General features: G+C 48.4%; 1 protein-coding gene across 3 annotated transcripts in view; it reads left to right on the top strand.

Moving 5' to 3' along the window:
- The window catches only part of THSD4 (thrombospondin type 1 domain containing 4), a 484948-nt gene that overhangs the window by 395919 nt on the left and 64557 nt on the right, over window positions 1–24472 (top strand). For all 3 annotated transcript variants that reach the window (XM_064480753.1, XM_031440907.2, XM_064480755.1), the window contains one exon: window positions 6728–6932. In XM_064480753.1, the coding sequence (XP_064336823.1) occupies window positions 6728–6932 (205 nt within the window). The remainder of the gene's footprint in view (window positions 1–6727; window positions 6933–24472) is intronic.

Genomic DNA, 24472 nt, shown 5'->3' with positions numbered 1-24472 from the left:
CTAACCATCCCACAGTGCGGGAGACAGCCGACAACCAGGAGCCGTCTGGCCCCACGTGTCACTGGAGCCGCAATGAGAAACCCCGGCCATGAGGGAGAAGAGCAGGCAGGAAGGTGAGAGGCTGGGCTTCCAGACGCTGCCGGCCGCTCTGCCGCCAGAGAACAGTTCTGCTTTTCTGCTTTTACATATTGGAGTTCCCTACGTTTGTGCGTGAGGTTTGGTTTGAAAAATACGGGGGTTTTGCTTGAAAAATAAAACTACAGAGGTCGGAGAGGAAACACCCTGCCTTCTGTTTCAGTTGAGATGCATCGGGACGGATCAAGTGGGCCGTGTGTGACCCGGGACGGGGGCCCGTCGGGTGGACGGGACCATCAGCCCGAGCGTCCGTCTGGCCTGAGCGGGGCTTGGCACGTCTCCCTCTGAGCACGTACTTGTCGTGTGGAAAGCCAGGACTGGGTCTGCCTTTCAGTTTAGACCAGAGTTGGCTTTTTTCCCTGTAAGTCACTCTGTCCCAAACCTTTCAGGCTTTGTGGGCCGTGTTACCGCCGTCATGACCACTCAGCCCTGCTGCCACAATGCAAAGGCAGCCCTGGGCAGTAAGGGACCTAATGGCGTGTTTGTGTTCCAGTAAATCTTTATTTGCAGAAACACGGGGTGGGCCAGGTTCGGCCTGTGGGTGGCAGTTCGCCCACCCCTGCCTGACACCATGTTGTCACGTCGCTGGGGCCCCCTGGGAAACCCTCGCTGACCTGCATCGAGGGTCAGCCGTGCAGGGGCACGTGCTAGAGGATTTTAATGAGAATAACAACTGGAAAAAGTCCATCCAGTGTTTCCCAGAGGGTTTCTACATATTGTTTAACGATTTCCCTCTGCTGGACATTTAGGATGTTTTCTTTTTTCTTTTTTCTTTTTTTTTTTGTTAATAATCGTGCTGTGATGAGCTCCTTCATACCAAAATTATTGGCTGTGTTTCTTATAATTTCCTTAGCGTAAATTCCTAGAAGAAGGATTCCTGGGTCAAACTGCAGATATTGCTAAACCGCTTTCCAGGAAGGTGCTATTGATCTACATTCCTAACCGGCAGAAGAGGGAGATATTCATCATACAGCAAGGATTTCTTTCAACAGGATGTCATGAATAAAAGGCTTGGCATTCATATGCATTTCCATGAACTGGCTCACCGTAAATACAAGTAAACTGGTGGTAGCTACGAAGCACTTTAATAATGACACTCCCCCACACTGTTGAGACCGCGTGACTATTACGGCACGGTGATTTTTACCTGTCGGTGTCCCCTGGCCAACCAGCCGAGGCCGCCCTGTCTGGTGTGTGTGTTGAGCAAAAGCAGAAACATCTGCTTCCCATTAGGAAGCAGAAGCTCCACCCCCTGCACGCCTGGCACCAGCCGACCCTGCCGTGACGTCCAGGGGCCGCCTCCCTGTGAAGGTCACCACCAGAGATGTCGTCTGGGTTGCTCATTTCCCACGGGAAGTTTCGTGTAGGTTAATGTAGGCACACAAGCGGGGACCGTTCTTGGGCAGTTTCTCCCTTGACGGCTTGTAATGTGTAACATTTTCCTACAATTGCTGCAAAAGTCCCTGGAAGATACGGCTCTCTGATAGCTGCCCAGTTGTCTTTGTAACAGCAAGAAGTAGCTCTTCTGAACGACAGTGCATAGTGAGAAAAAAAAAAAAGACGAAATAAAGGTAGATCGGGGACCAGATATTTGTTTGTCCTTTGGCACCCGGCGCGTTCCGGGAGCAGCGCGGGTGAAGGAGCTGTGCCGGGGGTTTTCCTTCGTGGGGGACTTGGCCTTGCCTTAGCTCTTCAGACTTCTCTGAATTTCTCCAAACGCAGAAGAGAGTGTCTGTCACTGAGAAGTGAAAGTAAATGCTGCAGAAACAGGATGGGTCTGAGAGGTTACACAGTGGCAGGTCATGGATGGACAAAATGGGTAGATTCCAGATGAAACCAGCTCTGTGAAGACAAGGGCAAACCCAGTGTTTTCTGAGAAACCGCCCTACCGCGGTGTCCTGCTAAGTGCCTTCCCTGTGTACCTCCTCTCCTTCTCCCAGCGGCACTACGGGGTCGATACTGTGCCACCCCAGCTGTAGGTAAACTGAGGCTCAGAATGGCTAATTAGCATGTCCGGTGATGCAGCGCTCCAAAGTGGCAAAGCCAGCACAAGACCCCGGTCCAGCAGACTCCACTGATGGCACGTTGGTGGTACCTCTGAAGGGTTTAGAGACATAGACCAGACTTCTGGTATGCAAACCAGAATTCAGGCCAGATCCATTTCTGAGCGGCGTCCCCTGAAAGATCTGGATGGTGGTGAAAGTGTTTTCAGCGCCAAGCCCAGAGAGAAACGACTCATCCAGCGTCACATGTAAGTCAGGGGCTGAGCCAGGATGATGTTCCAGGTTTCCGGATTCCCAGTGCAACATTCTTTCCATCAGTCTTAACTGCTTTTCCCGCTAAATGACGTCAGCTCAGCTTATCAATTACACGGTCTCCTTTCGGAGGAGAATCCCAGCTGCTGCAAAGAAAGTAACATAGGACATGAATCTAGACACGCGGTGAAATTTTGTTCATGTAAAAAATGCAAAATCCAAATAAGGGTCACTGTTGAGTTAATACGTTAGTTATACCAGTGTCAGCGGTATACGCGGTTTTGACAACGTGCTGTGCTCATGTGAGAGATGTCACCGGGGAGGCTGGCTGATGGGTCACTGAAACGCTCAATACCGTTTCTGGAATTTCTTGTGAGTCTTAAACTAGTGCAAAATACAAGTTGTAACAATTACTTTCTTAGTAATATGAAGGGAAGATGAGCTAAAATATTGACCCACTTCCTGTGTGTGGAGTGTTGAACCCGTCAGTGTGGGAGAGACACGTAACGTGCTTGGGGCGTCATCGTGTTGGAAGGGGAGGATGCGGTCCCTTGTGGGCCAAGCTATGACAACAGCGCCTTGAACTTGTTCCTCTGCACCCAGGTCACCGCCACCATCCACTCCTCCGAAAGAGCCAGAACCCTCAGCACGACCTCCGGTCCTTTGGAGGGGGCAGTTTTTGCCTGGGGTTAAAGGCATGGGATTTGGGTTCAAGTCCAGTCCTCCTTAGTAGAAGCTTGGCCGTGGGCCAGTTAGCTAACCTCTCTTAAGTCTTAGTTTCCTAGTTTCTCAGCAATAGCACAGGTTGCTTTTAAGATTAAATGAGAAAACTGCGTATTCAGGGGGCCTGGAGTATGACAGAGATTCTGTAAACATTAGGCTCGGTGGCGGGAGGAGTGCGGTGGGGGGAGGAAGAGGAGGAGGACAGTGATTCGAGCTCCCCCCACCCTTTGCTACCCAGGCGTCTCTCAGCTCCTCTTCGTCCTCCCACCACACCCCCAGTTCAGGCTGGGACGTTGCCACCTTCTCCAGACTTACACACCCCATTGTTAATTATCCACTTTCTACAAGAGAGTTGATCTGCTCAGCTTGACTTAGGGGAGGATGCAGGGACTCCTCATTGTCTAAGAGTGTGTGACTTTCTGCACGGATGTCTCAACGCCCCGGTTAGAATCAGATTCCCACAGGCGGGACCTGTGTCTGCTTCAGCCTGGAGCCTCCCAGGTGGCCCGGCCGGCGCAGTCCCTCAGCAAGGCCAGTGATAAAATGCATGTTTACATGTTTGGATCTTGTCACAGCTGCTCCTTCTTGTCCTTCAGAGTCTAGCCCGAAGATCACTCCCTCAGCTGCGCACGCCCAGTGCGAAGGTTCCCTCCTTGTCATCTGAGGCTCATAACAGCCTATGCAGGAAGAGGGACGGCTGTCACACATGTGATCCGCCTGCGACCTCGGTGCTGAAAACAAAGCTCTTGAATTCATGTCATGTGCACGGTTCTCATTCTGGGGTCGTCCCTCCTGCTTTGTGCACTGCATGCGGGACATTTAGCAGCTCCACGGCAACCCAGCTTCTCGGAGACCCTGGGTCGCCACTAGAACCCTAGAAGGGTGCTCCGTCAGCCTCCTGTCACCCCTCAAGGAAGGCCCACACACCCCTTGCTCTGACTTCTCTCTTCAGGAGTGAACCGTGGGTGCTCAGAGTCCAGAGACGGGCCTGCGGGACAGGACGTCACCTTTAGTCCTTGGCATTTCTTGTGCAGCCTCGTGCTTCAGTGAAGCCAAGCTCCAGGCTGTTGGACATCTCCCAGGAAAAACTGCTTTGCAGCCCTCCCTCCCCACAACCAGATTCATCCAGAGTGGCTGTGCTGTTACAGGAAATCTGGGAGGATTCTGATGTAACGTCTGATTTACAAGAGAAAATGGTGCTGTGTCTGTGCTTGTCTGAAGCGATTCGTGGCTTGTAGTTTCCTTGTGACCGTCCTGTTCTAACTGGGCAGGGGGCTGCGGACTCGGGCAATGTCCATCCCCGCCGTCGGAGGCTCCTGTTCAATCCTGAAACATCCTGCCCACCGCATCTGTAGGAGAGGCTCACGGGACGGCCTGTTCTCCCACTCTGAGGCCCACCCCTCACTACAGCCAGAAAATGATCACCCAGAAAACAAATCTGAGGGTGGCCCTCGCCTTCTCTGACACCCAGTGGTTGCTGCTGCCACTGGATAAAATTCTAAGTCATCCCCCTGGCGAACGAGATCCTTAACACATTCAGCTAGATTCTCTGGCCTCCTTCCATCCCTCCCAGCAACCATTTCTGTGTGCGAGACGCTTACCTTCTTCCTCAGTGTTCTCTCCTACTTCCGTGCCTGGGTGCACATTGCTTCCTTTGCCTGGAGTGCCCTGAGGGAATGAGCCCAGTCTGGGACCAGTTGAGTCCGGGAGTCGCAAAAATGGATCACGATGGGGAGGAAGGAAGGGGAGAGATTGCCGAGCAGGGAAGGGAGTGAGCGCCATCGGCTTTCCGGTTCCTCTTGCTCGTCAGCGGCAATCAGAAGCACCTCCTTAATTTGGTTAGAATCTTTCTTTAGCATCGTGGGGTCTGCTTTCCCAGACTTCTGTTGGCAGTGGCCTTTTTTTGTTTCAAATTTAAGCAGAACCTGGAGCGGGGGTGGGGGGCAGCGAGGGTAGAAACCCTGCGCAGAAAGCATTTGCCTTATTTTTCTGCTAAAATGTGCCTGGGGCAAGAGCAGGGGAGGAGAAGGACACAGCAGACATGGCGTTTTTGAAAGGCTAATTGGCTGTGGATGAACAACTGAGATGATGTTCTGCTCTTGTCAGAAATAATGTTTTACAGAGAAGCTAGTTGCGAAGAAAGCGGTTATTACTGATGGACCGACGTGCGCTCAGGAATGTGGAAGCAATAATGCAGGCGAGCAGGGCCTGCAGAGAGATGCCAGTCAGACAAGAAGTCGGAGGGGAAAGAACTAGCACCTGGGGTGTGACTTTGCCGGAGGGTCTGACCTGTGGGGCCCACATGCACAGGCCCGGGACGCTTAACAAAAGCGAGAATGGTCTCGCTGCCCGCTTTGCCCCAGGGTGGGGTCTGACGGTCGCGCTCAGAACTGCAGAGCCAGCACAAGCCTGTGATTCCGCAAACACGCGTCTCAGGTTTCAGAGTCCCATTCGGGTTTCAGGTACCATTTCCTGTCCCCATAACCCAGCGAAACAGCCCTGTGGTCCCAGTATTTCCTTGTCCAGACTGCAGTCAGTCCACTTCTGTCTGCCCACGGACATGTGACGGAGTCTTCTCTGCTCAGACCACAGGCCCTGTCTTTAAACACAGGATGCAGGAATGTGGGTCCTGTGGACTCAGCCCCAGAAGTGGAGAAGGAGTCCACGAAGATCATTTCATCCTGTTCTGAGGTCTAACTGCCCTAAGAGAGACCTGAATGGGGAGGGGGAGGATAAAGCCAGAAGATCTCGGGATGAGAAACGAGAAGATTCTTTGGGGGAGGGAATCTAGGAAGGTCAGAGTTCCTCTGAACCCTGGAGAGGCTGCCTACAAAGCTCCCGGCTGTTCAGAAGCACGTCGTCCGGTTTGCTGCGGTTTCTGGCCGCTGCTTCCCCGTAGCCTCTGCCCTGGGAAAAGGGCTTCGGAGGATTCAAGCAACAGTCCTACTGCTCAGCTTTTCAGAGCCACAGTGACCCGTGGGGGCCCAGATCTCAACCAGTTTGATTTCATTTCCTAAGAAACAGGGCCTGAGATGGCTACTTTTGGGGGGTATTTGGCCAAGTCTTCGCATGGTCTGTCATTTAGAGTAGAAATCTTGAGGACAAACCCCAGTTTTAGGTGCGGTGCAGTGCTCATCATGGTCCCAAAGGATGTCTTTCTGTGACAATCCCAGCACAGTCCAGCCTCCCCTCTCTCAGAGTCCAGCGGTGGGATGGATTCACGGGACAATGTCGCTGCCCAACCTGTGGAAATAAACGCCCAGCCCCCACACCCTCCTTACTCCTTTTCTCTGTGTTATTTTTCTTCTGATCATTTACCACCACCAGGTGCACTCTGTTTTACTTCCTTGTCTGTTTGTGTGGCCCCCACCTGGCCCCTAGAATGCGCATTTCACGCATACCTGGAAAAGAAGTTCCTCGCCCAGAGTAGGTGCCCTGTGAAAACCTGTTAAACGAAGGGCAGAATGAGCTTCCCCACCTACAGGAGCTGAGTTGGGGGCAGGAGGAAGGTTGGTTCGAGACCCACCAACAGGTCTTCAGTCACCCCCGTCCCTGTCTCCCCCGGGTGCTCCTGACACGTGCTACAAGCGTCTTCTGTTTTCCACCTCTTGCAGAGCGTTGGCTGTGATGACTACCTGGGCTCCGACAAGGTCGTGGACAAGTGCGGGGTGTGCGGCGGCGACAACACGGGCTGCCAGGTGGTGTCGGGCGTGTTCAAGCACGCCCTCACCAGCCTGGGCTACCACCGTGTGGTCGAGATCCCCCAAGGAGCCACAAAAATCAACATCACCGAGATGCACAAGAGCAACAACTACCTGGGTAAGCTTGGTCTTCTTCCACAGGAGGCCCTCTGGCGCGACCAGTTTGATCGACTCCTTCCAGGACGGTGACGCCGCAGTGTCTCCAAGTCCGTGGACACGTGGAAGGCGCCACTGGGCAGCCAAGGCACCCCCTGGCTCCCCCTCTGAAATGAGATGCTTGGGGGGAGCAAGTGAAAAAGTAAAAAAGTCCTTCTTGCAAGTAAACGTTTACCATCTACACATTTAAACCAGCCATTGTTCTTTCCAAGAAAAATAAGGTTATGAAATTGAGAACAGGCTAAATGGTTTCTCTGAAATGGAGGAGGCTCTTTGAAAAGCCAAGCGACCTGCCAGTCTTCTTCTGTTGGAATTTCGGGGGAGCGGGGCGGTTGATGGTCCTGTCTGAACCTTCATTCCCGGGGATCTAAAGCAAAAGCCATTTCTCTGTTCTTCCTGCTTCGTCCGCCTGGGGCAGCAGTCTGTGTGTGTGTCTTCTGAACAGCTGCAGCACCCCTCCGCAGCCATTTTGGGGAATAGCGTCAATTTTGCTAGATCGTTTTTAACCCATTTACCCACAAAGGGAGATCTTCGTTGATCCTTTCTTCTTGGGTTTCTGGCTGATTTTAGGCAAAGCAAGTCGAGTCCTGCAAGTTAATTTTTACCAATTCTAATTCATGTAAGCGTGCACAAATCAGTTAACTAAATAATGTGAGGAGAGCACTTTCTTAAAGTCATTTAATGAATAGCAGTGTACGTCTTTATTTTTTAATTATTTAACAGGAAGTTAAATAGCACAGACTATCCGCCAGGCACTATTCTTAATGCTTTGCAGGTATTAAGTCATTGAACCCCCTCAACAGCCCCGGGTGATAGGCGCTAGTCCCCTCCCGATTTCATATATAAGGAGACAGGCAGTTATTGGGTAACTTGCCAAGGTCACACAGCAAGGGAGGGGTGGTGCTGGGATCCGAACCCAGGCAGTCTGTCTCCAAACGCGGTAGTCTACCAAGGCAGAATGCCCGTGAGCACTGGTGGTACACCCGGGCCACGCGGCGGTGAATGGCTGCAACAACTGAGAGATCATTCATCCTGCAGATTGCAAGTACCAGACTCTCCCCAGAAGGTAACTCCAGACTCGAGAGCTGGACTCTGCAGCGCTCCCTCCTTCACCTCAGCAAACACATCCAGAGTCAGCTTCGCTCGGTTTTGCCGGTGGGAGGAGGAGGGATGGCAGATGGGCTCGGAGGCAAACCCGATTAAAGTGGAAAGCTGCTACCTCTGCTCTGGCAAACCCAGGCGCCACCGGGGTGGCGATAAGCCTGGTGTCCCCGTGAGCGGTTTGTGTGTTATTTTCATTTGCAAAAAAAAAAAACCTTTTTTTTTGGCTTCCTTTCTTCTGTGCTATTAAAAGAACAAAGATTAACATCACGTTCCTAGAACGGAAAATATTCTTCGCGGGATTATGTGGCGTGTGACTGTTTTCCAGTGCACCAGCAAGCCATGTCGCTTTTCATGAGCTTTGTGTCGTTTGGTTCAAATTAGTCCTACTCAGTAAGGGGCTTCCAAGCTGTGCCCTCCGAAGGTAAAACAGATACCCTGGGTTAACATCTACCGGGAGTCTGACTGGACACTGCTCTCAGAACCTCGGTGTTTGCATCCGGAGTATGGGAATAAGAATCTGGACCTTACCCGTGTTCATGAGGGTCTGAAGGACAACAGATGTTCAAGACCCTGGGAGCCCTTGGCACAGGTTAGCAGTTGACAAATGTTTCTGCTCTTTCTTGCGTCTCAGAGAGCTTATCAGTATGTCAGAGTTTCATGGAATCAAAATTCCCTAATTCCCTAAAATCCCCTTAAAAAGACAAAGAGGAGGCAGAGGAGAATGGAAGTACTCAGAATCAATGGAAGGGTGATTGAGAATTTCCTGTGCCCGGTGACCAGTGGGGTGCATGAGAAATCCAGAATCCGTGCAGTGTTGCATGGTGCCACGTGGGCAGAGGAGGGAGAAGGGCAGCACGAGGGCAGGGGGCTCACAGAGGTGCTGAGCTGGGCTTCTGTGCACAACCCGGCCCTTAAGCACCACTTGGGATGTAGCAGCACCCGGACAGCTCTCTTTTTTTCTTCTTCTTTCCTTTTATTATTGAAATACACTTCACATGCCATAAAATGTGAAGTGCACAGTGGACGGGATGGTCTTTTTGTCATCATGGGTGATGACACCTATTCCACTTACCCTGCTGAATCTCCTGTTCTGTGAAGTCTGTATATATATATATATATATTATATATATATTTTAGATTTTCAGTTAAGTTTTTTACTGACAGATAGTCAGTTACAGTGTGTCAATTTCTGGCGTACAGCATAACGTCCCAGTCGTGCATATGTATATACGTAAACTCATTTTCACGTTCTTTTTCATTTAAGGCTATTACAAGACAGTGGATAGTTAGTTCCCTGTGCTATACAGAAGAAATTTGGTTTTTGTCTGTTTTTATATGTGGCGGTTAACAATTGCAAATCTCAAATGTACCCTTCCCACCTCCTTTCCTCCGGTAACCATGAGAGTGTTTACTACGTCTGCAAGTCTGTTTCTGTTTTGTAGATGAGTTCATTAGTGTCCTCTGTTTTCTTTTTATCTTTTTTTTAGACTCCACATATGAGTGATATCGTATGGTATTTTTCTTTCTCTTCCTGGCTCATGAAGTCTGTACATTTTAAAAGTCAGGCCACGTGCAGTTGTTTGAGATTACGTGTAAGCCATTAGAGCACAGGTCCGTCTAGCTGTTTCTGAACTGTCCAGTGACTTTTCTTGCACATGACACGGTTTTAAACATGGAAACCTTTTTCCAAAGAGCTACGTGGTGGGTTTCTCCACAAGTTCCAGGTAATGATAAAAGTTTGGGTTTTCTTACCGTGTGATTTCTGACTATGTAAACTGTGTTTTGTAGAAAAATTTGACTTGATGCACAAAATTGATTTGGCTGTCCACACACATTTGTTCTGCAGAATAGGCAATATAGAGGAAATGAATATTTCAAAGGTGTATCATTGCATTTTTTAAAAAGCACAACTTTAATCAGTTTTTTTCAGTTGCCCTATTGTTTTCCTGAATGACCTGTAGTTATTTGTAATAAAAATCAAACTTGCCTTGTGAAACACTTGGTATTTTATATGACTGAGTCTCCAAACTTGGTAAAGATAGAAAGTAGATTTCTATGAAACAGAAGGACTTGTATTATGAGTGCTGGAGAAGATGGCTTCATCACCTCACCTTTAAAGGTTTGCTTTTTAAACCTACAATATTTAAATGGCTCATTCTAGCCTGCTCAGTTAACAAGAGTAGTCACTCTATACATGTGGTACTTCAGCCCCCAAGTGCGTTTACATGCATGGTCTTTGGACTTTTAAACCTGGACATTCTTCACTTTGCATGCTTCAAAAAAGATCTGAGAGTTACTTACTAAAGTTGCAATTATTGACTTAGGATCTGAAAACTGAAATTAAAAATCTAAAACTTTGGAAGAATGTCTGTTCAGATCTTCTGCCCTTTTTTAACTGGGTTGTTTGTAGTTTTCTGATACTGAGTTGTATAAGCTGTTTATACACTGTGGGTATTAACCCCCTACTTGTCATATCATATGCAAATATTTTCTCCCTTTCAATATACTGTCTTTTCATTTTCTTGATGGTTTCCTTTGCTATGCAAAACCTTTTAAGCTTATTTAGGTCCCATTTGTTTATTCTTGCTTTTGTTTCCTTTGTCTTAAGAGACAGATTCAGAAAAAGTATTGCCACAGTTTATGTCAAAGAGTGTTCCACCTATGTTCTCTTCTAGTTTTATCATTCCCAGTCTTACATTTAGGTCTTTTCTCCATTTTGAGTTTATTTTTGTGTATGGTGTTAAAGAATCTTCTAAGCTCATCCTTCTTCAGGTCGCTGTTCAGTGCTCCCAGCACCAGGTATTGAAGAGACTGTCTTTCCCCAGCGTATGTTCTTGCCCCCTTTGTCGTGGTTTGATTGGCCGCAAGTGCATGGGTTTGTTTCTGAGCTCTCTTTTCTGTTCCATTGATCTGTGTGTCTGTTTTTGTGCCGATACCAGACGATTTTGATGACTGTAGTTTTGCAGCATAATCTGAAATAGGGGATTGTGACCCCTCCAGCTTTGTTCTTTCCTCTCAAGATTGCTTTGGCTATTCAGAGTCTTTTGTGGTTCCATATAAATTTTAGGATTACTTGTTCTAGTTCTGTGAAAAATGTCATAGAGAAGACATACAGATGACCAACAGGCACATGAGAAGATGCTCAATGTCACTGATCATCAGAGAAATGCAAATCAAAACCACAGTGAGTTATCACCTCACAGCTGTCAGAGTGGCCATCGTCAAAGAGACTGCAAATAACAAGTGTTATCTGCAAGGGTGTGGAGAATAGGGAACCCTCCTACACTGTTGGTGGGAATGTAAGTTGGTGCAGCCACTGTGGAAAATAGTATGGAGGTTCCTCAAAAACTAAAAACAGAACCACCATATGATCCAGCAGTTCCACTCCTGAGCATACATCTGAAGAAAAGGAAAACACTAATTCAGAAAGATACATGCACCCCAGTGTTCACAGCAGCTTTACTTATAATAGCCAAGACTTGAGTGTCCCTCAACAGATGAGTGGATAAAGAAGATGTGGTATATAGAAAATGGAATATTATTCAGCAGTAAAAAATAAAAAGAATGAAATTTTGCATTTGCAACAACATGCATGGACCTGGAGTGCACTGTGCTTAGTGAAACAAGTCAGACAGAGAAAGACAAATACTGTATGTTACCACTTGTATGTGGAATCTGAAAAACAATGAAACAAGTGAATGGCTATAACAAAACAGAAATAGGCTTACAAATTCAGACAACAAACTAGTCGTTACTAGTGGGGTGAAGGAAGAGAGAGGGACGAAGCAGAGATATGAGATTAAGAGACACAAGCTACTATGTATAAAATAAATAAGCTACAAGGATGTACTCTACAGCACAGGGAGCACAGCCAATGACTTTGAGTGAAGCATAATCACTAAAAATACAGAGTCCCTATACTGAACACCTGAAACTAATATAAGATTGTAAATTGACTGCACTTCAAATTTGAAAAACTCAAAAACTTCACAGAAGAAAGAGACATGCATATCAAACACCTTGGCTGATCTGTAAATAGTGATGGCACGTTCAAGCTGATTCTGAGTTTCTGGCTGACTTTGGTTTGACCATCAAGAATTGGACCTGCTGGACTCAGATTCCAAAAGCCTGAGTTCTGATCCCGGCCCTGCCAGAACTCACAAGGGGTCCTGGTCCATGTGGAGCTCAGGGGACAGGCCAACTCAGCATCTCGTGAAGCTGACTGCTTCTCCGGGCAAAGCGGGAGGAACCATGACATTTAATGGTGCGCAGATTTCAGGGGGTAAGATGTTTATCTGTCTCATTTTCAGTTGGAAACCAATGAAATTCTGCAGAACTGAGCTCCACTTTTCAGTGTTTATTTAAATTTTTCACATGCTCCAAAATATAGACTAGCTGGTGGGTTATAGATTCCCGGATCTTTTTTTCATAGCAAATACTTTAGAACCCCTGTAGCTGTTGTGAACTACGTAGTCTCCTTTTCCACATGAGTTATTCTGCACCATGCTCTTTAGAAGTAAAAAGTTAACTCTAATTTTATTAAAGTGATTGACATTTTATATTACTTGCCTCTTCCTTAATAAGATGTTGTGAAATCATTTCAGCTGAAATATTAAAGTTTGGCGTAGTTCAGCCAGCTCAGTTTACTAATGTCATTATGTAACAGTTAAGAAATCAGACATAAAAGCACACCAAGCAAAACCTGATTCTGCCGAACATGGTTGGTCTGCCTGCCAACATGTCACAGTGTCATCGAGCCTTAGACTTGGCAGAGGTTTTTTTTGAACATTTATAAGCTTTTAAAAATAAACTGGCAATACTTTTACTTTTAAGCATGTTTTCTTAAAAGTTTTAAACAATAAAAGTAGTGGTCAGCTTTTTAAAAAAATCAACTGTCATCTGTGATTTGCAAGCCTTTATTAGTTGAGTAGCTTTCAATCTGGGAAAGGGTAGAGTGTTTAAATAATATGATGTCTTACATTTGTATGCGATTAATTCCAAAGATTTCTTCATATGCGCTGTAAAAATTTTAAACAATACAGATGATACGAACAAAAAGGTGAAGTTTCTTCTCCATGCCAACCTCCTCGCGCTTGATCCAGCTGCTTTCAAGTGTGGAAACAGAGATAAGTGATGACTCTTAACAGTTCAGCGTGGACCTTTGTCAGTCACCTGTCACAGGCAGAGGCAGCCTGAGGCGTCCTCTCGGAGGGGAGTCCTGCCTCCTGGCTGGATGCTGCTCGTCGGTGCAGTGCTGGCGCACGAGAGGGGACCACTGAGCATTTTGTTTCTTATTTGGACTTGGTTCTTGCCTTTTCTTCAGGCAAGCTTTTATGATTCCTGTCCAAAACCAAATCTTCGCCAAGGACCCCCACCAGAGGGACTGCGGGAAGGCGCTGTCGTCTGCCTGAGCGCTCCTGGGCTTCGCGCTGCGTTACCTGCTTTCCTCCTGGCGTCTGGCAGCGCGCGCCCCCGTGATTTGGGAAAGCTCTGATGTCCTTGCATCTGTTTACACGGCTTTCTTTCCACTTTTACAGTCGCTCTGCCTTGAAAAGCTTTCAGATACGCTGGACCCAATTGAAGCGACTCCCCCCCCCCCCCACCCCTTCATGCTCCTTGTCTTCTCGCAGCTTCTGGTTTTCAGTTAGCACCTGGTCGCCTGGAAGTGCAAGACTGCGTCTGCCCGTCGGTGCTTGGATTTGCCTTTTGCTTTCTGGGGAATCGTTAAGCAGTGACTTGTTTTTGCTTTTACCTGCATCGTCTGTCTCAGACATAAGCAGATGATCCACACCTGCTTTTCTGCACATAATGGGGTGCTTTCCTCCAACGCAGGAAACAGCTGTCGAGCGGGCTGAGTCCTAGATTCTTATGGGGCTGTTTTGACAGCCCTGCCCCTGCGGTGAGAACAGCGTTCTTCCCCCACCCCAGCACCTCCAGCCGCACCTTCCGCGGGGCTGCTCACCGCTCCCGGGTCTCCTGCCTGGATTAGGGCAGCAGCGCAGAACGGGTACATGTGCACCCAGCGTGGGTGAAGCTGTCCTGAATCTGCCCACTCCCTAACCCACTTGGAAGTGCCTCGAAGCCTTTCCCTTTTGAATCAAAGTCTGGCTTTTTGCAATGTGTTGGATCACTGAGCTGCCACATTAGGGAATGAATACAAGTGAAGCCTCAAGAAGAGATATCTAAGGTTTGAACAACATTTAGTAAATACAGTTGACTCAACAGAAGAGAAGCAACAGCCGAGAAAAACAGAGACTTCCAGACCTCGTCCATCAGCAGCGGGGCCTCCCACGCTCCACTGCCCCGCGGTCCACGCTCTCTTTGGAAGATCCTCTGATTTCTCTCAAGGGGAAAAGCTTCAGAAATGGGAGATCTGCCTTTGGGGTGGTCCCCCTCCTCCCTCCAGGTCTCTCCTTCCAGACTTTAGGGCAAACCGAACACCCTTTTCCCCTCTCTCATTAAGCAGAGCTCCCGTCGGATTCTGCTCTTCCTTTAAGCCTTTAATTCTTGCTAATAAACCCCTGGAGGGTGCGCTTCGAAGATAAGCGTCTTTTCTCCTCGTTGTGGGCTGCTTCCGTCGGCTCTTGGCCCGCTGTTTCAGCCGAGTTTCAGCTCGTAGAAGAACTTTCAGCATCTCCTAATTCTGCTCTCCCCTTTCCCCACGCCAGACACTCTTCCTGGAACTAGAATCATCGAGATGACAGTGCGGGGAAGGTGCACTGTTCTGTCTGAATTGAGCGGACAGTCATGTCCTCAGAAAATGCACAGAGCCCCCCTCGAGCGTCCTTTTGCCCCGACAGCCACGCTTCTCTTTATTTCGCTTTGGGGGCAAAATCTGTCTCCTTGATCAGTATTTAGTTCTCTCTTAATCTGGTAGTTACATAATCCGATTAAGTAAAACACTGCTCTTCATCTGACCTGGTATTCGTGCAGAACGGTGAGACAATTCAGTGACTATCTGTAAAGCCGCTTCTGTGTCTAGTGCGTTGCAGAGACGTGACTTGTGGTCCCTGCCTCCGAGGCACTCACCGTCTGTCTGGAAATCCTTTGAAGACTTTGTTTTAGAAGAGACCGCGCACCACGGGGGGACAAAGGATGGAGAAATTACTTCTAACAGGATGATCTGAGGAAGAGTAAGAGAAGACGGTTTTTCGGCTGGGCTTTTAGAGCAGGGCTTGGCAACCTTTTGGGGGAACAGGCCAGTTAGTAAATATTTCAGGCTTTGCAAGACATTTGGTCTCAGCTGCGACTACCCTGCCACCATAGTGAAAAAGCAACCACAGGAAATATGTGAGTGGGTGGGTGTGGCTGTGTTCCAATCAAATGTGATTTACATAAAAGACATAGTAAACAATCTTACGGTTACTGGGGAAAAGGAGGTGGGAAGGGATAAATTTGGGAGTTTGAGATTTGCAAATATTAACCACATATATAAAAATAGATTAAAAAAACAAATTTCTTCCGTACAGCACAGGGAACTGTATTCAGTATCTTGTAATAACCTTTAATGAAAAGAATATGAAAGCGAGTATGTGTGTGCATATGCATGGCTGGGGCGCTGTGCTGTGCACCAGAAACTGACACCTTTTAGCTGGCTGTACTTCAATTTTAAAAAAAGGGCAGTCACCAAACGCAGCCTCCGTGCTGCTTGCCAGCCCCCGTCCTAGAGGCTGGCTGTGACCAAGATGCTCATAGACGCAGTCAGAAGCTGCTCAGCACTTGTGTTTAAGGTCTGGGCGGGGATCAAGGATTTGGCTTTTAGCTGTTCTGCTTTTAATATGAACACTGACTTTCTGTTTCGTGACGTGTTTTTTCAAATGCTCAGAGACCCACAGAACAGAGACCCATTTCTGAGCATGGGGAAGTCTCAAAGAAATACAGACCCTCAGTAGTGCCAGCTCGGGGACTCTCCGGGCCCCCGTGACACAGACGCCTCCTGGAGGGACAGAGACAAGTTTCAACCCAGGGCCTCTGTGGACCCGCTTACTTGATTACAATTAAATAAGTTTAACTTCTCACCACTTTAGTCTCTCTTCTCCTCTCTCTTCAGTAGAAAAGAACTGCTGTTTCGGGACAGGAAGCCCGACCTCTGGCCAGAGCCGCCGCTGGCCCGGCGCTCACCCATTTGTTATATTTGCTTTTTATTGACATATTAATACATAGGGGAAGTCCGCAGTTCAGTCTGGTACAGCTTTGATGAATTTTCACAGAGGGAACACGCACACAGAACTAGGACTCAGATGAAGAAATGGAGCTTTATTGGCGTTCCCCCGGGGCCCCCCCGACACCCCCTCCAGGCACTAGCCCCCGCCTCCAGAAGGAACTGCTACCTTTACTGGTAACACCACAGATTGGTCTTCTTCTGTCTTTTAAAAGCCTCGTGTAAATATGGACTCATACAGCACACACGCGTTTATTTCTGGCTGAGGGGTTAGGGAGCCCTAAACATTTTCACGCCTAACTTGGAGAATAGTACGAAACGCAATTACAGATTTTTTTCCCTATTATTTAGCCAATTTTCTAACCCAATATTTTGGATCATTTATTTCTTCACCATTGGAATGTTTAGAGTGTGCAACATCCTCATATGCAGCCTAGGTCTGTTTCGTGGCTGCTCATTCTGTGCCATCTGTCTGTCAGATAAATTCCATACCACACTGTGACTCTTGTAGCTTTAAAATGCGTTTTAATATTTGGCATGGCAAGTCTCCCTTCTTTTGCTTTTTTTTTTAAAAACATTTTAAATAATCTGGCGTGTTTGTATTCCAGGTGAATTTTGGAGCCATTTTGTCACTTTTTTTTTTTTTTAACTCCTATTGGTGTTTTCCTGCGATTGTGTTACATCCACTCGATAAGCATGTATCAAGCACTTGTGTGCGCCAGGCTCCGTTCTGGGCACTGCGAGTGCTGCGGAGGAGAAGGGCACACCCCACTGCGACGGCACTTAGGTTCCAGGGGCCAAGACCAGAGACAAAAGAGCAAAAAGATCATTTCAGACGGCAGTATGTGCTCTAAACAAAGGAAACAGGGACAGTGGAGAGCAAGTGACAGGCTGGAGGAGCAGGGTGCTGTTTGAGTTCGGTGGTGGGAAAAGATCTCTCAAAGGAGGTGACGCCTGAGCTGTCGCCCGCATCCCGCCAAGAGTGTGCTCGCTCTGTGCGTCGCTTTGGGAGGAGCAGGCATCGCTGAAGCATCCGGCCTGAGAGCATAGCGTGTACTTCCATTTATTCAGATAGTTTATATCTGGCAGTAGAATTCTGACATTTCCCGTACAGATTCCCTGCATTTCTTGTGAAGATTGATCTCAGGTGTTTAATCGTAATCTGTTGTGGGATGATGATGGTAATGACGGAGGATGGAGTCGGGTCCGGTTTTATCTTCAGGTTGCTCTCATCAGCATGTGGAAAGTTACGGATTTCCCACACTTATCACTGTCCAGCCCCTTTGTGAACTTCCGTTAATTCTGAGAGCTTGCAGTTGATTCTCATGACTTCTCACAGTGTAACCCTAGCAGACAGAAACGATGGCGTCGCCTCCTCCTTCCCGGTAGCCACACCTCTGATTTCTTTTTCCTGATGTATTGCCCAAAGTTTACCAAAACTTCTAAAACAACTGTTACTAAATGATGGCAGGGGGCGGGTATGGCTGAGTGGTGCAGCCCATGCTCGGCATGCACAGGGTCCTGGGTTCGATCCCCAGTACCTCCACTAAGTAAATAAATAAATACACTTAGTTACTCCCCCCCCCAAAAGAACCAAATAAATTAATAATCGCTACCTAAAAAGTTTAAAAATAAGTGATGGCAGACATTCTTCACCCGTCTCTGACTTGAGTGTGAAGGCCTCTGATTCTCAGTACCCAGAGAGAGAGAGACGTACACAATAAATATTTTAACGTATGATTACATGCTTATTCTTGGATTGAGAAAGTCTGTTTCTAATTTTGTAAATGTCTTTACCAGGATGAGTTTTAAATGTCATTTTGGCAGCTATTTAAATTATTTTTTTCCTAAAAATTTCCTCTATTAAATCATTCTTGCGTGCCTGGAATGCAGCCTTCTTCGTCTTGCCCAGTGATTCTTTTACTCTTCTGTTGAGTTCAGTTTGCTGGGACCTTACTTAGGACTTTTTAAATCTATAATTCATCAGCGAGACTGCTTTGACTTTGTGCTACTTCTTGAAGCTTAGGGTAGGTTAGCTTTCCAGTTTTTAGAGTCTCTGGAAAGGTTTATATCATTAGCAAGTCCTTTAGGTTTTGATGGAAACGCACCAATGAAAAACATCTGGTTCTGGAATCTTTTTGAAAGAAATTATTTTTGGTAACTCTTAAAAATTCTTCTATGGTTACTACTAGTCTGTCATGGTTTCTTGTTCATCTTAAGTCAATCTGGTAATTTTTTTTAATGTCTTTTTCATGGAGAGCTGTAAATGCTGTCATAGAGAATTACACGTAAAATTCACTTAGCATTTAAATGTCCTCTGACGTATTGTCCTTTTGTTGTTGTTGTTGTTGTGATATTGTTTGGGGGGCCTTATTGCTTTTTTCTTCATCAAAGTTGCTTATTTAAAAAATGCAGACTTCCAGCTACAAAACGAACACGTCACGGGGAAGTAGCGCACAGAGCGGTGACTGCGGAGCCTGGTGCATCTGAAAACCGGCTCAGTTACGAGTCCCTCGCGCTTCACCCACTGACCATGTTAAAGGGAGGTCCTGCCAGCGCACAAACGAGCAGCAGCCAGGGCAACGAGCAGTCGTGCCCCTGCCTGTCAGCAGGCACAGCGCTGGACTCACCCTCTTTCCAACATTTAGTTGAGGAAAGTGTCGTCGTCAGTTCCAAGCGCAGTGTTGATGGTGGCTAGTAAGCACTTGGGAATAAAATTAAGCTGCCAGCGTCTTACCAGGTGTTCATTTTCTGTAAGTGCTTGTTCTTGTGGACTGTTTAGTCCTCCTCTTGATGTTTCACGGTCTGCTGTTTTAAATAAGAATTTTGTTTCATAGGAAAAATTATGCCGATCTGCTTTACTTTTTCAAAGCTGCAGGGTCCTGGCTGTTTGGACCAGGAGGCCGTCACCAGGGGGCCTCGCTGCTGCCCCCGACAGAGCTTTCTGTTTTTAGGAAAAGGCCATCAGAGGAAGATAAGTTCACAAACTAACCTTAAAGACTGACATCTCAGAAATCGATCCGTATCAATCATCCATCAGTCAAAAATATTCAAGTGCCTATATGCAGATTATACTCATTCATTCATTCCCTCATGCATTCATTTATTCACTCATTCAACAGACGTTTGTTGAGCGGCTAAGCCAAGTCTGTTTCAGGCTACATTTACAACTTCAGTTACAGCTTCTTGTGAACGTTTGTTTTGCTCACGGGTGCTCGTATGTATTCTATGTAACACTTTCTTCTGCCTTCTCTCCAACACTGAAAGCTCCTTGAGTGAATACCTGTATTTTCCCTTATCTTCATAATGCTCCACAGCTCCCAACTGGACGCTCCACGTGAAATAAAGCGCATGGCTCTGATTTCCTGACTGGTGGGAAGGGACGCCTTTACAATCCAGTCTTCCGCCTTAAGCCCCATCCCGAATGCTTCCCTCAATTCTCCAGTAGCTCCCCAAGGTTGCAAAGAATATTTTCATTTCTGCCTTATTTAAGGGTTTGTGTAGAATTACCAGGACCCAGACTTCACCCTAAAGATGAGCGTATTTACGCGTTCAAATGAACTAATCCTGAGGTAATATTCTGAACTGTGTCCTAACTTTTAAAGAGGCTCCATTATTGCATTTGATTCGTAAAACTGAAGAGTCAAACGCTAATGTGTAAAAGTGTTATTCCAGGTCATAAAATCGGTTCCCAGCCTTTCATAATCACTTCCAGCCCAGCTGACAAGCTTATTAGCAGAAATAATGGCAGGGGAGGGAAATTAAAACTTTCATAAATAAAAAGAATAATGCTCCTCCATTAAGTTACGTGTTTAATACCCTTGGTTGGTTCTTTTTTTTTTTTTCTTTTCGTAAACTGCCTGTAATTTTTTAAAACCTACTTTTCAGGGCAAAATGTTAACATCTTGGAATAATCACCCCTGTCTGCTTTTATTTATTTATTTATTTTGAGTCATTCCCTTTGACGTTTCCATTCCCAGTTGTGACAGATGTTCCAGAGCCACATGCTTCGGGCTCTTCTCAGGAACAAAGCCATTACCTGCTGCCTGTCCATCTCCGCCCACAAGATAGCGCCCATGAAAGTCTCTTGTCCACCCCCTGGGTGCCAGGCGAGTACCAAGGAGCCTCTGCTCTGAAGCTCTGCCCATTGGACCTGCAGAGACCTTCAGTGAGATTCTGATGGATAAACAGTGTGTCTAAAATGTGACCCCCAGATAGTAACCCTCCTGCTGAAAATTTCTGCGCTGTCTTCACCCTCCAAAAGCGCCGTCCTCCTGGTCTCCTCACCTGGGTGCATGCCGTCAGACCAGGGGTGGACTTCAGAGCTGGTGTGTCCTTGGTGCTCTGGAAGCCACCACCACGTGGTTCCTTGGGGTGCTGGGGGCCTCTGGGCTTTGAGAAGCAGCACCTCAAGGAAGGGGCGGTAGAGATAGCCCAGGACTTGGAGCCTCAGGCAAGCCTCGAACTCTGTGTGCACCACCGGGCAGCTCTGTGGCCTTGGGCGTGTTATTTGAAGTCTGTGACTCTTCTCCTCCTGACGTGTAAAGTGGGGGCAGTCGCAGTGTTGAGAGGATTAAACGAGATAATGTTATATAAAGCTGCCCCAGACAAAGTAAGCTCCGTTTTCTTGCCTCCGCTCTCAGAGTTATAAAATCAGTGCGCCAGGAAGGAGAGCTGAGCATCCAGGCTCCACTCCCAGCGAGAGAGGTGTGCGGCCGGAGCACCGGGAGCCTGGGCTGTCCTCCCAGCCCGGCCGGGGACAAGCCCCGTTACCTGGGGTGAGCCTCTGCGCCCACCTCGCTTCCCTGGTCCCTAAAGTGGAGCTCGTGTTGTCACCCTCTCTGAGGCCACCGAGTCCTCACCGAGGACTAGGAGGGCACGTATGTAAAAGGACCACATCACTTCTAGGCCAGGGGGGGCATTTCTCCAGGCGTATTCCCTCCAGGTTGGGCTCAGAGTCCAGAACCCTGTCTGGAGCTCTCTGTTTGGACCACACTCCCCCGATTCCCCGAACACAGGCAGAGGCACAGAGCTGACTTCTTCACGAGGCAGCCTCTTCAACCCTGAACAGCTCTGATTGTTCAAAAGTCCTTTCTCGTTAACCAAAATCTGCCTTTTCGAACTTCCCACCCATAATCCATAAAATAAAATAAAGGCCCCAAGCCTTTCTCCAATTAAGTTTTTTTTTAATCCCAATGGAATCAGATTCAGTTAAGCATCGAAGTCAATCTTAAAAGGAAAAAATAAGTGAAAAAGTCAGCCAGGGGGACCTTCGCAGAGGGACCATCCTTGCCTTTCATCTCGGCCCTGGTGGTGTCGGTAAGGTCTTGTGATGGATGGGCAATTACATCTGCGTGTTCTCTGAGTCTCCCACTTTTAAGACTCCTGGGTGGAACTGTCCTCTTCGGCATCGCTGGCTCCCTCTCTGGGATCACTGGGCATCAGGTCAGAATCCTTGTTGAGGAACTGGGGTCCCAGAGGAGCTGTAGCCCCCCCTCCTCCCCTCCTAGGATGGTGCTCAAGTCTGCACTTCTGGACTTCCACAAGGCTGCTTGACAGGTGGGAGCCAGGGGTCAGGACACACGCCAGAAGAGGACATAGGGACCTGGACGCCACCACCAGCCAGCTTCAGGTACAACTGCGAGGAGGCGGAGTCTTACTGACACTCCCAGTGGCAGGCAGGATAGTGCCCCCACAGAGGTGCTCACATCCTACTCCCTGGAACCCATAAACATGTTAGATTATGTGGCACAGGGGAAGTATGGTTGCACATGGCATTAAAGTTTCTATTCAAGACTTTGTGATGGGGAGATTATCCAGGTGGGTCTGATGTAATCACAAGGGTCCTTCTAAGCGGAAGGGGAAGGCAGATAAGTTGGAGTCAGAGATTTGAAGATGCTTCACTACTGGCTTTGATGATGGAGGAAGGGCCACAAGCCAAGGAGTGCAAGGAATGCGGCTCTAGGAAGTGGGAAAGGAAAATGTATTCTCCCCTCGAATTTCCATGAAGGAACATTGGCCAGCACCTTGCCTCTAGTCCAGGGAAACCCTTTTCACACCCCTGATCTCCAGAACTGTGATAGAATGAGTGTGTGATGCAGTAGCCACTAAGGTCACGGTGCTTTGTTATAGCAGCAACAGGAAGCCAATGCGTTCACCTCCTTTCATTATCACGGGTCCTGTTTCCCGCTGGGGGTGTGTCATTCTTTACTCTCACCTGCCTAGATTGTGACTCATCTTTAAGAGGCAGCTTGCCTGGAGAGGAAGGGGCCCAGACTGGATCCAGGTGGGGCTGTATTGAATTCCAGTCTCAGCACTTCCTGGCTACACAGCCTTGTTCAAGTTGCTTCATGGCCTTTATTAGCTCCATCTATGAAATGGGCATAACGAAAGGATCAAACTGCAGGATGTACTCCTCGTGGAGAACCTGGCGCCTGGAGGACTCTCGGCATCCGGCCTCTGTTACTAACGGCCCCGGGAAGCGTTTCCCTTTGTTCAGAGTGTGGGAGATGGGCGCTCTCTCCCCACCCGGCCCCAGGAGCCCTGCTCGGGGGTTCCCAGGGACACCACTGCAGGTAGCTGGACTGCGGGAGGCTGGCCACTCCCTTCTGCAAGGGCAGTTAATATATGAAGACTTGGCACAGCACTTCCACAGGGAAGTTAAAACTAACTAACCACCAGGCTCCCCGAAGACCGCGCCAGCCAGGTGAAGGCCTCGAGGGGCCCACCGCGGCGGTGTGGCCGCGCCGAAGTGCTCAGCCACTCTGCTGGGACGTTCACCAAAGTAACAAGCAACCGCCCGGGCGGGCTCTCTGAGTGAGTGACCAGAGCCTCAGTGGAGCCAGTGTTCCATGTGATTAGTTTGAGAGCAACGAAATGCCAGGGCGCGGGTACGTACAAGTGAGTGTCCGGGAACATTCATCCAGGCGGCAACCGGTAACAGACACACGGGAGGGAGCATTTACGTCTAATTTTGATTTTTTCCATTATTCTACACTGAATTGCTATTGTGGGTTTCCAGAATTGTAGAGACTATGAGGCCATCTTACAGGAATTTTGCTCCCAGGCCATCCTTCAAAACAGTTCAGGACTTTTTTTCCCTTCTTACTCGCTGGATGCCAAGGGGATTTATCTAGACAAAAGCTGTACGTCATGGCAGGACACGCACTCTTCCACTGGAGACCTTTGGTCCGTTCGCTGGGCTGTAAGATGCAGCTCTGCGGTGTGCAGGGAGCTGCCAGGGAGCCGCCAGGAGCTGGGGGTCCGGAAGCGGCCGAGGGGGACGCAGCTCGGCTATCTGAGCCGGTGTCTCCAGCCAGCCGCCCCTCCGTCTCCTCCTCTGTGCCTGGGGGATTGGACGGGGTGGTCCCTGGGCGCACAAGCAGCTCTGACATCCGGAGGCGTCTTAGAGAAGCAGCAGGAGGAAGTGGGGAGGGGAGGCGCGGCGCTGAGGCGGCTCTGCCCCTGGGGAGAGATACCCCACGGCGCTCCGGGCCACCTGGTGGGCTCCTGCTCCAGCGAAGACAGCCTGGGAAACGCTGACCTGGGGGATATTTAAAATTTAAAACTGCCTTTGAAGTCACTGAATAAACTGTACTTACAAGCCACTATCCTGGACTTACAGTTTCATAGAACTTCCAACGGGGCAAAGAATAAACACATCCAGAAGGGCGAGCAGTGTCCTAACCCGGTGATGAGACTGGATTCAAAACTGCTTTTGAAGAGACACAAAAATGTCCCCACTGTGGTTGTGGTTGTTTAATCGTAGGTTTGTTTGAAGACTGAAGCAGCCCTGATGCGAACTCACTGTTAAGCTCAGAGTGTGGGGCTGCTGGCGGGAAAACCAGCCTGTGGAAGAGGAAGATCAAGAAACCCCTCGGTGGAGAGATATTTCCCGTTGCTACAAAGCGCGTGGGCGGCCAGAAAAGCCCCTTCGCAGGAGGCGTTCGTGGGCTGGATCGGACGTGCTCTCTGGTTGGGGCAGCAGAGCAAGGAAACCCAGCTCCGTGAACTGTCCACACGTGTCCACGGGCAACAGAGGCTCTCGAATTGGAGAGAGAGGTGGGGGAACCAAACTTGTGTCACGGGTGGGACTCTGAAGAGTGGGGGTGGGGAAATCCGGATGAAACCTGACCCTTGGTGAAGAATCTGGGGAAGACTCTTGAAAAGCCATCAGCCACTGAATGGATTTTCATACGTGTTCCTGGTGACTTTCTCCTCCTTGCATTGTCACAGGC

Source organism: Camelus dromedarius, chromosome 29 (genome assembly GCF_036321535.1).
Source record: "Camelus dromedarius isolate mCamDro1 chromosome 29, mCamDro1.pat, whole genome shotgun sequence".
Classification (NCBI taxonomy): Eukaryota; Metazoa; Chordata; class Mammalia; order Artiodactyla; family Camelidae; genus Camelus; species Camelus dromedarius.
The sequence above is the reverse complement of the archived record's forward strand: the minus strand, read 5'-3'. Positions and strand labels throughout refer to the sequence as shown.